At 30.9% G+C, this 15,277-nt stretch overlaps 1 protein-coding gene across 2 annotated transcripts in view; it reads left to right on the forward strand.

The window, feature by feature from the left end:
- Positions 1-190: 190 nt before the first annotated feature.
- Positions 191-15,277, forward strand: part of LOC130677536 (autophagy-related protein 16-1-like) — a 193,613-nt gene continuing 178,526 nt past the window's right edge. Inside the window, exons 1-9 of one of the 2 annotated variants that reach the window (XM_057484328.1) lie at positions 191-449; positions 506-626; positions 695-953; positions 1,361-1,523; positions 1,807-1,895; positions 2,064-2,117; positions 3,850-3,988; positions 4,241-4,346; positions 6,453-6,595. In XM_057484328.1, the coding sequence (XP_057340311.1) occupies positions 506-626; positions 695-953; positions 1,361-1,523; positions 1,807-1,895; positions 2,064-2,117; positions 3,850-3,988; positions 4,241-4,346; positions 6,453-6,595 (1,074 nt within the window). In that variant the 5' untranslated portion in view covers positions 191-449. The remainder of the gene's footprint in view (positions 450-505; positions 627-694; positions 954-1,360; positions 1,524-1,806; positions 1,896-2,063; positions 2,118-3,849; positions 3,989-4,240; positions 4,347-6,452; positions 6,596-15,277) is intronic. The other variant, XM_057484336.1, reaches the window with a different exon arrangement.

Genomic DNA, 15,277 nt, shown 5'->3' on the forward strand with positions numbered 1-15,277 from the left:
GTCAAAAGCCGGCACGCCCGTGACCGCACACTTTTTACTTTTGAATTTAAAACTTTTCCCGCCTTGCCGACTGTCAGCAACCGCGCGCTCCGCAGCTGTCAGATCAATCAGCTGATCATATATATAAGTATATATATTTCCGATTGTCGCGCCACTTGCTCTGTTGTTTATCATCACAATTATTATTATTATTATCATTACATATCACAGGAATACTCCAACCTGTAAATATATAAAACATAAAACTGTGCTCAGATATCCTACGAGTCCAGCTCTCGTATTTATTAAAAATTAAAATAACAAGTCTGCAAAAATTGACAACTAAATTTATACAATTAAATATTTTAAATTTATTATGATATTTTAGTAAATTAATATAATTATAAGTAATTAATTTTTTATCACGTGACAAGTTAAATAAAAGTGAAAGTTTTTGACAAAAGTAACAAGTAAGTAATTTTATTTATTTTTATTATTATTATTTATTGATTATCATAAATTACAGATGACAAATATGGAGCCATTAATAAATAATGAATCAAAAGATTGGAGAAAATTAATAATAAATCAGTTGAGAAGTAGAAATAAATCACAGACTCGTTGTTTTGCTGAGCTAATTAATTTACGTAAGTTATACTTTATTTTTTAATTAGTATTGATTTTATAACTGATAATTTATTTACCGGGTGGACAGACAACCGATTGTTTGAGAGCACAAATACATTGAGAGGCGAGAATTTGCAGCTGACTGTCGCGATCGAGAAGTTAAAGTGCGAGGTCGTGGGTACAGGGACTGGAACTGGAGCAAATGCGGCTTTGGAGGCGAGACTGTTGGCTCAGGCCGAGGAATTGACGATGTTGCACCGGAGACGGGGGGAACATACCCAGCAGATTGTGGATTTGAATAATAAAATGCGGGAAATGACGAAGGATCTCGCAAGCAAGGAGTCGAGGTATTTAAATTTTTCACTTTTGTTTATAATTAAAATTCTGGGTTAATTATTAGGAATATGAAAAAAATTACAGGGTGCAAAGTTATAGGAAATTTAATTTTCTATAAAAAAGGTTCATATGATTTTTCAATTTGCGTTGATAATTTGGCTGGAATTTAAATTCAAAGTCAGGGGATTTGTAATTATTTTTAAATTTATGGCGCAAAGTTGTCTGATAACTTTAAATAAAAATTGTTGTCAAAGTATTGAAGATATGAAAAAAATGAATAGACATAATTTTGTAGAAAATTTAATTTCTTATAAAAAAGGTTTCATTACTTTTTTGTCTAACCTTGATAGTTTAGCTGTTATTTGAGATATTCTAAAGATGTATTATTAAAAATAAAATAATTTAATTTGTGGTATAGTTTAGCAGAGAGCCTGGAATTAAATGCATCTCTGAGAGCTGAATTGAACGCATGTGTGAATAGAGAACGTGAATTATCTGAAGCGAATCAGATGCTACGAGACGAGTACCAAGCCTTACAATTAGCGTTCGCTTCACTGGAAGAAAAATTACGTAAAGCTCAGGTTAATATTTTTTATCATTAATTATCACTATTAAAATTGCACCAAGGTTTAAAAAATAATTATTTATCAGCCATTATCTGAAAAATTATTCCAATTTTAATCCTGATTCAAATAAGCCCTCGTTTATAAAAATCGATTAATTAGTTTTCGTTAAATCTTAATTTTTTAAAATTATTATTGGATTCAAAGTTCTCGACTCGAATTCCGATCTCAGTTTTTTTTTTTTTTTTTTAACTTCTGTTTAATTAATTAAATATTTAAAGAGTAAATTAATTTTTTTTAGGAAGAAAATCGAACGTTAGTCGAGCGTTTAATCAAATGCAAAACAAAAGATGCCGAAAAAATGAATGAAGAGAATGATAATTTTCTGAAGTGCGTAATTAATTTTAATTATTATTATATAAAATAAAGTTTTTGTTTGTGATCGTTGCTTTGCCTTATTAAATAAATTAATACGTTACAATGGAAGACTCAAAAATAATTAAATAAATAAATAATTATTATTTTAACTACACACACGACGAAATTTTCAAATTTCAGCGAGGGATTTACCAGTCCGACAACATTTTTCAGGCAAAAAATATATAAATTTGGGTGAGTAACGGACAACAAAAACAAAAAAAAACACAAAACAATCAAAATAACGCTTTACATTTTAAATATATACTGTTCTAATTATTATTATTGTTTTAATCAACTAATGCTTTATTGGGTACGTGAATGATCAATAGACACCAGGTACTATTTATAATAATTAATAACTTGGAATGATTTTTATTAACTCTGTACAAGTAAACAAAATTATGTTTGTCTAATTTATTTTTTATTCAGTTTCTAGTAAAGCGATTTTAATAAAATTTTTTTCAATCGATACGCCAGAGTCCAGAAAATAAAACCCTGTGGTCAGAGTTTATTAAAATTGTCAAGGAAATCGAATATAAATTAATTAACGAAAAGAATTGATATGAAAAATTGTGAGCTTTTCTTCCATTGACTTTTAATTCGAATTCTGGATTTATGGTAAAATTTACAAAGACCTTTTTTCTAGAGAATTAAATTTCCTTTAAGAAAGGTCCGTACGAGTTTCACCATAAAATCTACCGTTTAATCAGAATTTCAATTTTTAATAAATAAATTCGGTGTTTAAATTGAATTTTCCCGATTTTGTATCTTAGATCTTTTGAATTAAAAATTCTCAAACTTGAATTTACAAAGAAAAGTTTTGATGTCCATGCAAAAAAAGTTGGTTCCAAAAATATCCAAAAAAGTTTATTATTGTGAACTTACAAATTTGAGGGAATTCTGAACTTTGAGTTGACGATTTTTAAAACTTTAAAACAATCTCAAGAGTACACGGAAAAAAATGAACTATATAAATTGAGAAACGAAAAGTTACATAATGATAAAGTGATCAGTAAATACTATCATTCTAAATAGTAATTCTTTCATTCATAATTAAAACGTAAATAATTTTAGGATAAAAATATTAGAATTTATTGTCTATGCAGGAAAAATTAATATTTGAATTTTAAAAATCGTAACTTGAAAATTTAAAATTAATGACACGTGTCATAAAGTTTATTATTTGAAATGTTAAAATTTCTAATATTGACATCCAGGTTCCGGGTTATAATTTCAAACACAAATTTTTAAAGTTTTTTTTTTTTTCTGTAGAAAAATTTTCAATCTTCACGCTTCGTCTTGGAAAAATTCTTATAGAGTCAAAAAACGTTAATAATTGGTGTTAAAGTATTTTTTTTCAATGTTCATACCATATAATTTTTTAAGTCGAAATATATTGGCTTGAAAAATTAAGAAAAATGTTTCTAAAAAGTACTCATTCGAAAATAATTTTTACTCTCGAATATTTTCAAAAAATGGTCAACTCAAAATTCCGAATTGTCTAAATTCGGAAAGTTCACGGTTATGGCCCTTTTTGGAATATTTTTAAAACTAATTTTTTTTAAACGGGTAACTTTTTTTGCAGAGAATTAAATTTCCTTTAAAACGATTCTCATAAATTTTACCATAAAACCATCAGTTTAATCAGAATTCAAATTAAAAGATCTGAATCTGATAAAAAAAATTACTAGCACAAATTGGTTTGATTTACTGAGTACAGACTATTAATTACTGATTAATAAATCATGTTAATATTAAGCTTTGAATAAATTCATTTTATTTAAATTAATAAAAGTCATTAAATTAACTTTTATACATTTTAGAGTCTTCCATACGTAACGTTTAACCTGCATTCATTTATTAATAAATAAATTAATGAGTAATTAAATAAATAAATTAATGTTAATTAAATTGGTGATTGTAGAAAGCGACAGGCTAAAGTACAAAAAGATCTAGAAGATGCAGCCCGCGACACCAGAGCAATAAGCCCAGACAGAACGAGTTTGAAAGAGGGAATCCCCGGACTACCGACTGCAGTACCGACAGAGGTCACAGTTAAATTTGTACGTTTTCTAAATAAATTATTAAAGTAATTAAAATAATTAACCAAGCACTGATGAGAACGTTTTGAAGTTATTTAATAAAATATTAAAAATCTAAAAGTTTTGTGATAAAAATAAACAAGTTTTAAATGAAATAAAAAAGTTTTCGCTGACTGTTAACTCATTAAAAGTCTTTATGATAATAGAAAGTCGAGTAGAGTTGAGTTGAGTTGAGTTGAAGAGAGTTGAGGATCGATATTATTATTATTACAGAGTGCTCATGATGGTGAAGTTAGTGCTGTTAAATGGTCTCCAGTTGACAGGATATTGGCTACTGGTGGTGCTGATAGAAAAGTTAAACTTTGGGATATTTCAAAAGGTACTTTGTTTTTTATCTATTTTTTATTATTTATTTTTATTTATCTTATCATGTTCATTATTTAATAATAGCAAGAGTTTATAAACTTAATTAATTATTAATTAGTTTTTTTTTTTAACTTATTAACTTGCCATTTTATTTATTCACACTTTGAATTAAAATAGTTCATCCAATATTCCAATAAAAAAAAATAGTACGAATACTTCTTTGAAAAAAATTTTAAGAGCTACCAAAAAATTTTTGTCTCTCTCTTATAGTTTATCAGATAGAAGCTTTATAATGAAGCTCAAAATTTCGTTTCACTTGTTCTCAGCTTGATAAATTTTTTATACTTTAACATTAAATATCTCGTTATATATAAAAAATATCAAAACATAAAACTCGTACTTATCCTGAACAAATTTTACGGGCTACAAAAAAAGTTCTTATCGATTTTTATCTATCTCTTATAGTTTATCTGATAGAAGCTTTAGAAATGAAGCTCAAAATTTTGTTTTACTTGTTCTCAAGGTAATGAGTGGGAACGTAACTGACAAGAGGAATTTTTTAAATTTTTGAATAAATGAATAAAATGTCAGTATAATAAAAATTTTAAAATGCGCATTTATAGAATTTGAATATTAGTATGTGCATTTTTTGAATTTTTATATTTTTAATTATTTAATTTGTTAATTTGTAATTTAAAATTTGTCTCATATCTGCTACATTCACACTCTCCGGGTCAAAATTAAAACAGTAGTTTGAGCCTCCAAAGCCTCAGTTCTTTTGATGTTGCACTTGCCGCTGAATGTAATACGTTATTTAAGTCCTCGATGTCCTAAAAGTAGCGTATGATGGAGTAAATCACCTTTTTAAAATGGTATATTAGCCCTCCATGGCCTACCATTTATTTTAAAATGCTATTGAAGTCCTCAATGTCCTAAACGAAGCGCATGGAGGACTTAATCACCTTTTTAAAATGGTATTTTAATCCTCCATAGTCTACCATACTTTTAATCTGTAACTACGAATGAGCTCAATTCTTTAGCATGATATTATTGTTATACATAAAGATATTTCCAACTGATCGTGAGCGTCCGAGTAGCAGTGCGGCAGTGGTTGTGCTTCATATTCGTAAGGTCGTGGTTTCGAATCCCGGCGGCAGCAGATTAGTTTTCAACAGTTTTTTTCAAATTCTTTCGCAGTTTGAGTATTCCAATACATCGTTTGTATTTATTGTTCACATAAAATAATTAATTAATCATATACTAGTAAGTCAAAGGCACTAATTATTCAATTCGAATTTCGAATGACTTAGAACTATTCTATTCGAACGCCTACTCGTATAACTTTTGCTATTATTATTAATATTTTAAATTTTGTTATTTTTTAACTCACAACAAAACATTTATTGCTAAGAAATTATTTTTGGAATTTTTAAATGTCAAATTTTTTTCGATCATGGCAGCCATTTCGAATTAGTGGCCCTCTTTTCCCTTCTGTTTCTTTACCAATTGTACGCGATCCGATGAGAGTCTTTCTCGATCTATAAATTTAGGCTCTGGAGGCTTATTTTACCTTTTTAAAAAGATGACTTGAACCTAAGCTTGGTAAAAGCGGACAAAGTTACCACGTTTAGGTTCAAATTACCTTTTTAATGCATGGATCTTCATATTCTAAAAAGATGATTTGAACCTCCTCACCCTCATGTAGGATTTGGAGGCTCAAATCACCTTTTTAATTTTGACTCAGGCGATCATCTCAACTTGATATATTTTTTGTACTTTGAGATTAAATATCTTGTTGAATATCAAAAATATCAAAAAATAATACTCTTACATATCTTGAGGAAATTTTACGGACTACAAAAAAGGTTCTTATCAATTTTTATTTATTTTAACAATTCGCTGCTTAGAAAAACAATTTCGAAATACGAAATAAAATGTTTCCAAAATCAACTTCCAAATTTTGTGATTGGTTCACTTTCATTTAAGTTAAATTCCACCATAGCACCCAGAGATGGCGCCCGCTGTTTCGTTCCATCGTACTGCCGAAATCCCCAATTTCCTCAAACAAAAATCAATTAAATCAACTTGTAAATAAAAAAAAATTCAATTTAATTAACAGGAACCTTCGAAAGCAAAGGAATGTTGATTGGCAGTAACGCGAGCGTAATGTCAGTAGATTTTGACTCTACGGGGACTCTGATTCTCGGCGCGTCAAACGACTTTGCAAGCCGGGTCTGGTCTGTCAACGATCTACGTCTAAGGGTAAGTTTGAACAAAAAAAAAAAATAATAAAATTAGTTTAGAGATTAAGGTAATTAATACAAAAGCCTCAAACAACCGCCGGGAAAAGCATCAGCAATGGCCATTAAACATTTAGAAACAAAGTTTACTAATCCATTAGCTTAATTAGTTTAGATCTTGTGGTATTGAAGCTTTAACACACTACTCGAGTCGAAACTTTACTAACAATAACTTCCAATAGTTAATTAATTAATTACAGTTATGTCCTTTTATTTATATATAAATATAGTTTTCTTAATTAGTTTGTTTGGTTGATTATTATTTTTTTAAGCGACAAAAGGGGGGAGAGATTTAATTGCTTGGTTCGGTATCAGTATCAGACAGGTATTTTGGCCGTGAAACAACGGATTCAAATGTAACCATACTCTGTTACTGACGGTGTAATATATAAAGCTGTTATATGTAAATATATGCATGTTTTTACTCGGCTTTGCTCACCCCACTGGCAGTTGTTGCTGAGAGGAGTAGCAGTAACAGGAACAGTAACAGGAGCTAGAGCAGTAGCAGCTTTACTGCTCGTGAGTACCTAATGTATTTTCGCGTGACGTGTTTGTGCTTTGGGAATTACACCAAGTTGATTTGAATACCTCGTTAATGTTTTTTATTTAACTTATATTATTTGTCATGTTATCCTTTTGAGGGTTTATTTATTTAAATGGGAACGTTTTTAGTGGAAGCTTTTTCAACTTCGGAGGGAGGAAGCTGATGACTTTATCGCTAACTTCTGGAAAAGCTAGTGATTATGCTAATGATTGAAATTTTTTAAATAAAATTAATTATTATTGATGAAATTTAATATTTTTTTGTTATTGATTATTTTGAGGTTTATGGGACCTCACTGTACACGGAAAAAAACAGTTCTGTAAAAATTACAGAATATAATCTGTAATATTTATTGATGATATTGATGTTACATTTACAGATAAAATATTTCATTTTTACGAATTTATAAATGTTATTTTTATGAATAACAAAATTTATATAATAACATAATCTACATAAGTATGATGTTATCTATACAGAATAGTTTTGTAATTATAGAAGTCTTTCAAATATATAATTGAGGAGCTTACAATCAAAACTTGATTTGTCACACAGATATCAAAATGAGTAAAATAAAAAAAACTGTTTTCGTCATGAGAAATGATGTTCATGATTGGTAGTATAGGGTAAATTTAACACTTTTTAATTAGTTATAAATAGGTGATGATCATGTAGATAAATTGTCGTTTTATTATTTTTTAAAACGATTTAAAACATGGACGTAACATGTTTTGAATGATATTCAGGGATAAAACATGTTTTGATTGAATTGTTTCAGGATTTATCACATTTTGAATTGAAAATATTCTAATTATATTTATTTAGTTATTATTTTTCTTTAACAAACACAGTGAATCAAGATTTAAATCTTTTTTGAAGCTGTAACAAATAATTAATTTAATAAAAAATTTACTTTTATAGAAATACTATAACAAAACAAAGAGCAAAGAAAATCAAATTCTTAGAGCAACTTCTTCTAAAAAATCACAATTTTCTTCTTCAGACCCATCCATCTCTATGGTTAGAATATTGAATAGAACTTCTTTGTATATCATTTAAAACGATCATCTGGCAGCTCTTGCCGAATTAACAAAACACGTAATTAACGAAATAAAAACATAACCAAAACATGAACTTACTTGGAAAAAAAAATGCCAAGATAAAAATCAAAGTTTATTTGATAGTGCTCTCTTAAAATGAACCAGTGAAATTTCACTGATTCACCAGTGAAACCCACTGGTTCAACCAGTGAATCGAGCGGTCACTGGTTCAACCAGTGAAATTCACTGATTCAACCAGTGGACTAAGATGATCGCTTGGCTCACTGGTTGAACCAGTGAAACTCACTGGTTAAACCAATAATACGCCGGTGTACTACATAAATATAAACACAATAGGTTAGATTAATTTTATTTTATTATAAACGTTTATTTAAAAAAAAAGTGAACTAAAAGAGTCTTAATAACAATTATATGTAATTATAAATTATTTTGTAATAAAATAAATAATATTTATTAGGATTTATAAAAATTTAATTTGTTTCGATTTTCAATGGGCTTTTTATATTGTTTAATTTTAAAATTACGTCATTCATTTTTGAGGTTAGCTCCAAGCTATTGAAATTACTCCAAAGTTATTTATTTTTAAACTCTGTAAAAATTGTGTCATATAATCATTATTGTTATATAAAAGTTAGTTGAAATATTGCATGAAGATAATCAATAAATATTACTTATTTATTGACATAATAAAATAATTAAATATACTCATGTACAGACCCGGGAAAAAATGATTTTGCCTAATTATATATAATTATATATGATTATATATGGAATATATAATTATATATGGTATTATATATAATTATACATGGTTATATATAGACCTATATATAAGTATATATAGTCTTATATATAATTAGACCTAATTATACCGGAAAAAAAATGATTTTGCCTAATTATTTATGATTATACACTAATGCAAAAAATTAAAGGAGCAGAAAAATTTTATAAATTTTTTAGTGATTTTTGGAAGGCTGTAACTTGGTGAAAAAAAATCGTATCGAAAATTTAAAAAAAGCATTTTATAGCTTGAAATCTCTAGTTTAGGTGTATTTTTTTTTAAATTTTTTAAAAGCTCCGATTATTGCGCAAACATGAGAAATACCGCGAGCCAAAAAATTTCTAAATTTTTTTTTTTTTTCCGAAGAGCCCACGGACCGCGGAAAAATTCTTTCAACTAAACGAATGCATACATCGTTTAGCAAATTTATTCAGCTTCAATTTGGTTTTTTTTTTAACCTCGTAGGACGATTTGTCGCAGAGATATCAGCCTTCAAACAAAAAATGATCCTTTTGGCTTTGATCTTCGATATTTCACGTACCAATGATCGTACAGAAAGTTAAAGGGCGGCGTTGAAAACTTAAATAAATTCCCTACAAGACCCTGTCATCATTTTTTGAAAAAAAAAATTTCTTTTATTTTCAACATCCACTAGAAGAAAGTACAAAAAAATGACTTTTTTTGGTTTTTTAGTAAATCAACCGCTACTCTGCAAATATCGATAAAAAAAATAATGTTGCCAGGGACTTTTTTAGCTTAATGTACCCCCAAGACCCCTGTAAATTTTTAAATTGATCTATCGAACCGTTTTCTGGGAATCATCGATCAAAGTTTAGCTAAACAATTAAAGGAGCAAGTTTTGTTCCTTTAATTGTGTAATCATAATCAAAATGAAAAAATTTTTTTTTTTCGACTTTTCTCAAATTTTTGCGTTGGTAACTCAGCAAATGCAAGGAAATGACAAAAAAAATGAAAAATTTCCAAAAAATTTCAAAAAAAAAATTTAGAACACAAAAAACAAGTTTCAATTTTTTTTTTTTCTTCGAATTTTTTTTACATTTTTTGGAAATTTTTCATTTTTTTTGTCATTTCCTTGCATTTGCTGAGTTACCAACGCAAAAATTTGAGAAAAGTCGAAAAAAAAAAATTTTTTCATTTTGATTATGATTACACAATTAAAGGAACAAAACTTGCTCCTTTAATTGTTTAGCTAAACTTTGATCGATGATTCCCAGAAAACGGTTCGATAGATCAATTTAAAAATTTACAGGGGTCTTGGGGGTACATTAAGCTAAAAAAGTCCCTGGCAACATTATTTTTTTTATCGATATTTGCAGAGTAGCGGTTGATTTACTAAAAAACCAAAAAAAGTCATTTTTTTGTACTTTCTTCTAGTGGATGTTGAAAATAAAAGAAATTTTTTTTTTCAAAAAATGATGACAGGGTCTTGTAGGGAATTTATTTAAGTTTTCAACGCCGCCCTTTAACTTTCTGTACGATCATTGGTACGTGAAATATCGAAGATCAAAGCCAAAAGGATCATTTTTTGTTTGAAGGCTGATATCTCTGCGACAAATCGTCCTACGAGGTTAAAAAAAAAACCAAATTGAAGCTGAATAAATTTGCTAAACGATGTATGCATTCGTTTAGTTGAAAGAATTTTTCCGCGGTCCGTGGGCTCTTCGGAAAAAAAAAAAAAATTTAGAAATTTTTTGGCTCGCGGTATTTCTCATGTTTGCGCAATAATCGGAGCTTTTAAAAAATTTAAAAAAAAATACACCTAAACTAGAGATTTCAAGCTATAAAATGCTTTTTTTAAATTTTCGATACGATTTTTTTTCACCAAGTTACAGCCTTCCAAAAATCACTAAAAAATTTATTAAATTTTTCTGCTCCTTTAATTTTTTGCATTAGTGTATATAGAATATATATGGTTATATATAGACCTATATATAAGTATATATAGCCTTATATATAATTAGACCTAATTATATCCCGGGACAAAATGATTTTGCCTAATTATATATGATTGTATATGGAATGTATATAATAGTATATATAATAGTATATACCCATATATAGTTATACATGGGTCTATATGATTAGATCTTATTAGACCTGACCTATATAGACCCATATATAGTAATTTTTATTATATTTTAGATCTTTAGATCTAGATATAATCAAATATAAATTAATTATTTATATATATATTGAGACAAATCGCTTTTCGTCTTCGCGATTTTTACCAGCAGCCACCAGAATTCGCGGGTTGAACCCTGGCTTAGGCTGGCCTCTAACGAATTTTATTTTACTTGGACAGAGCAGTGGGCTGGGGTTCTTGCAAAGCAAAGACCCGCACTTATTCAAACTCGGCAACGCAGGTTAAAACTTATCAACTTACCTCACGGCTTATAAAATTATAGGATATTCTTATAATGATGGTGAAATTACTATTTGTAACTCAATTTATAATTATTTAATCAAACTATTCGGTAGTCTTACCAGTATTTTAGGATAAGGATAGATTAGAAGGCAATGTATAATGTCAAGGGTTGATATTATAGAATTATGCAAGTTTATTGCCAATCGTAACAGAGATTCATTTACTTACATTAATTTCCGCAAGGTACGATAACGCAGTCCTAGTTGGAACGCCGGATACGCAATCCGTAACCACGTGGAATAACGCCTTGTTGTACACTGATTTTATTACTTAATTCTAATATTATTACCGCGAATGTGTCGCCGGTAACGTATAATGTTTTCAATATACTTAAATTTAATTATAATTACTAACTAATAAACAATAAAAATATTACTTTGCAAGTTAATTGCCAGAAAGAAATATAAGGTTTACAGAATATAAAGTACGTGAATATTGCAAGTATAATTGCCTGATTAATAATCGATACTAAATAATACAGACGTCTGAACGCTAATTGATCCAGGATCGGTCATTGACCGATAATTTTGGGCGAAGGGCTAGCCTCGGGACCGTCCCCACTTTACCCTTACGGATATGCGTCGACGTGACAATCAGTCATGTGACCATGTCACTTTGACTTGTGTAGTTTCAGACGGCAACAAGACGGGGAAAATTGGGAACCGCAAGGCTGAGGACGAATATGACAATTCACATTGTCTCAATATATATAAGTTAATATTTTATTTATAGAATATATTTAATATTTAGTTTTTCTTATTTAATATATTAGATGCTCTATGGTCTTTATTGATATTTAATAATCAATACTCGTTAAATGCATTATAGTTTTAGGTGTATATTTACAGAAATAATGATTACAATTTTACTATAAATTATAATTTTAAAATATTTACGAAGCGTTACATTATATTTTTCAGTCTGTTAAAAAAGTAATAAACTTATGTATAGTTAATAATACCCAGTTACCAAACAGTTTTTAAAGTGTTTGGTTTTTTGCATACATAATTTTCAACTCTTATGAGTTGTGTTAATATTTTAACATTGGAATAATTAATCAGCATTCTCCTATCACTTTTTTTTATAGGAATTACATGCTCAATAATAGATTTGGTTTTGATGCGATATGATTTATATGTATTATACATAATCATATCTAATTATATATGAGTATATATAACTTATATATGATTATATATAATTAGACCTGGCCAATTTTCAGATCTAATTATATATAACGTATTGTATATAATCATATATGTAAGAAGGACACTTTAATATATTTCACTTGCTAGTAGATAGAACCAGATATTTATTTAACAGTTAAACATTATTGAACCCGACAACTAATCGTATAATATGGACAGTTAATAATAAGTAATATAATAAGGGAAAGGGACAGAGTAGCTAGATGACGTCACGTTGGGTCCTCTCGGAGGGCCCCGTCGGAATGCCTCTTCTTCGTCAGCCTCAATGTCCATCTCGCCCTTCTCTAGTGGGGGTGAGCCTTGTCACAGGCTGGGGGTAGCTCCTGACATCAGAGGCTACAGGCCTCAAGATACCTATCGAGCAAAAGGCTCGATATTCAGGAACGAGTAGCTTACAGTCGGCCGTCCTGATGATGGTCGCGTCCTCGCGGCAAATAGTCAGTTGAAGCTCCAAGTGTTTTCATCACTGCGCCTCAACTCCGTTTTTACCTTTAATCTAGAAAATTAATTCATACCTTATTAGTATTATTTCAGTGTAATTTATCATGCAATATCATGCTGCCACTTCTTCCGTAAAAACCGGATAAAACATTATCTGCATTCATAACATATAAATAAAACTCTATATCAATAGAAATTATTAATAATTTGTGCTCCTAGTAAACATAACATGCGGATAGACAGCTGTGGGTGCAGCCCAACTGTCTTCATTTAATGTAACATGCTTAAGTCATAAGTGGCTACTCGACGTTTTCCGAGTAGCACCATGCGTTCGTCTTGCTGACCTTGGCAACGTTATCATGTCGCCAGATCATCAAAGCTACAGTCACCCGAGCCACCACCAACCGGTGCAGGTCGTATCTCACGACGTTTCGCAACTCGAGATGACTGTCCGCCCTCAGAACCACCACCAACCGGTGTGATCGTATTCACGATCCTTCGCAGTTCTGCCGGCCTCCAGAACCACCACCAACCGGTGTGGTCGGATCCATGACCCTTCGCAGTTCTGTCAGCCTCGGGCCTCGCAACTCGAACCACCACCAACCGGTGCAGGTCGTACTTTACGATTTTTCGCAGTTCGAGTGCCTTGTTACTCTCGTCAGAACCACCACCAACCGGTGCAGGTCACACAAAGTGTGACTTTTCGCAGTTCTTCCGATAGTTCAGCCTCTAGAGACGCAGTCCTAGAGACCCCTTTCCGTTTCCAGAACCACCACCAACCGGTGTGATCGTATGGACGACCCTTCGCAGTTCTGTCAACGTCTTATTCTGCATCTAGAATCACCACCAACCGGTGCAGGTCGTACTCCACGACTTTTCGCAATTCTAGTGCAACCTTGCCTCTCTAGAACCACCACCAACCGGTGCAGGTCGTATCTTACGACTTTTCGCAGTTCTAGGTAGGCCTTAAGTCTTCGAGAATCACCGCCAACCGGCGCAAATCGTCCTCGCGATGTTTCGCAATTCTCGAAGTCATTCTGATATCAGAGCAAGTATGGTCCGATATTTCCACGCCAAGGTACCCGCCTTAGTGTAGTTGGTCCTTATCTGGGGTACAATCTCCCTTGAGATTATCAATCTCCTGGATTACTGATCACTCGGTGCTTCTATGTAATCCCACGAATCCATTCGTCACGTGCCTCCGAATACTGCCGTTTACTGCGCCAAAACCATCTGCAGTCTTCTATTTTGTTTAATACAGTAGTCTCACGCAAGTTAGCTTTGTTTTGCAATATTCCACGCAATTTCACACCAGATAGGATTATTGTTGTGACAATCCTATCTGCGCATCCTTGAAGTCGAGCTGTCAACTTCCACGATGTGAATGAATATTCTACCTGAAACAACTTAAAGCTCTCAACGACTGAAGTATCTCACCATCAGAATTTCTTTCTGGGTTGCTGATCACTGTGCTATCAGCACTTGATCACCCATGAACCCACAAATCCGTGCGTAGGCGAACCTCCTAGAACTACTGTCAATTGAAGTAAGATCCTCTTACAATCCCTGAGGCTGGTCATAGAAGTAGTTCTAAGCAAAGTAATAATCCTTTGCTGTATCTTACGCCATTGCACACCAAGTAAGATTGTAACTGCGACAATCCTTCCAAATTGTTTTCGAACTTGACTGAGACTGACAGTTCGAATCAACGTTCCACCTGAAACAACAATGTCCTCGACGACGTATGAATCTCATCGTCGAGAATTCTAATAACTTGATACGAGCCAGCGTACTTGGGAATGTTTTGTTAATCGTAACCATCGTTATCGCTAAACATTTATTTTATTTAGATTTAACGTTGTAGTTAGTACAGTAACTATCAATTTTTAGTTTTCTGTAGGAATAAGAGTCAACGATTAAATCTTTTACTTTGGTGCCTGTTGCATGTCCGTAAGACAATTGCAACTTCACCTTCAATAATAGTTGAATACTGCCGAATTAATTTCAACTCTTTAAATTCACGATACTCTTAATTTACTCAGGAAAATAGTAAGTCAAACATAACTTTTTCAATAAGCAATTGTTAAGGTACTTAATGCATTCAACGCTGAACTAAGTTAACTATGCAGTAAAATGATACACATCATGTGACTGGTATATAAC

Source organism: Microplitis mediator, chromosome 1 (assembly GCF_029852145.1).
Source record: "Microplitis mediator isolate UGA2020A chromosome 1, iyMicMedi2.1, whole genome shotgun sequence".
NCBI classification, from domain to species: Eukaryota; Metazoa; Arthropoda; class Insecta; order Hymenoptera; family Braconidae; genus Microplitis; species Microplitis mediator.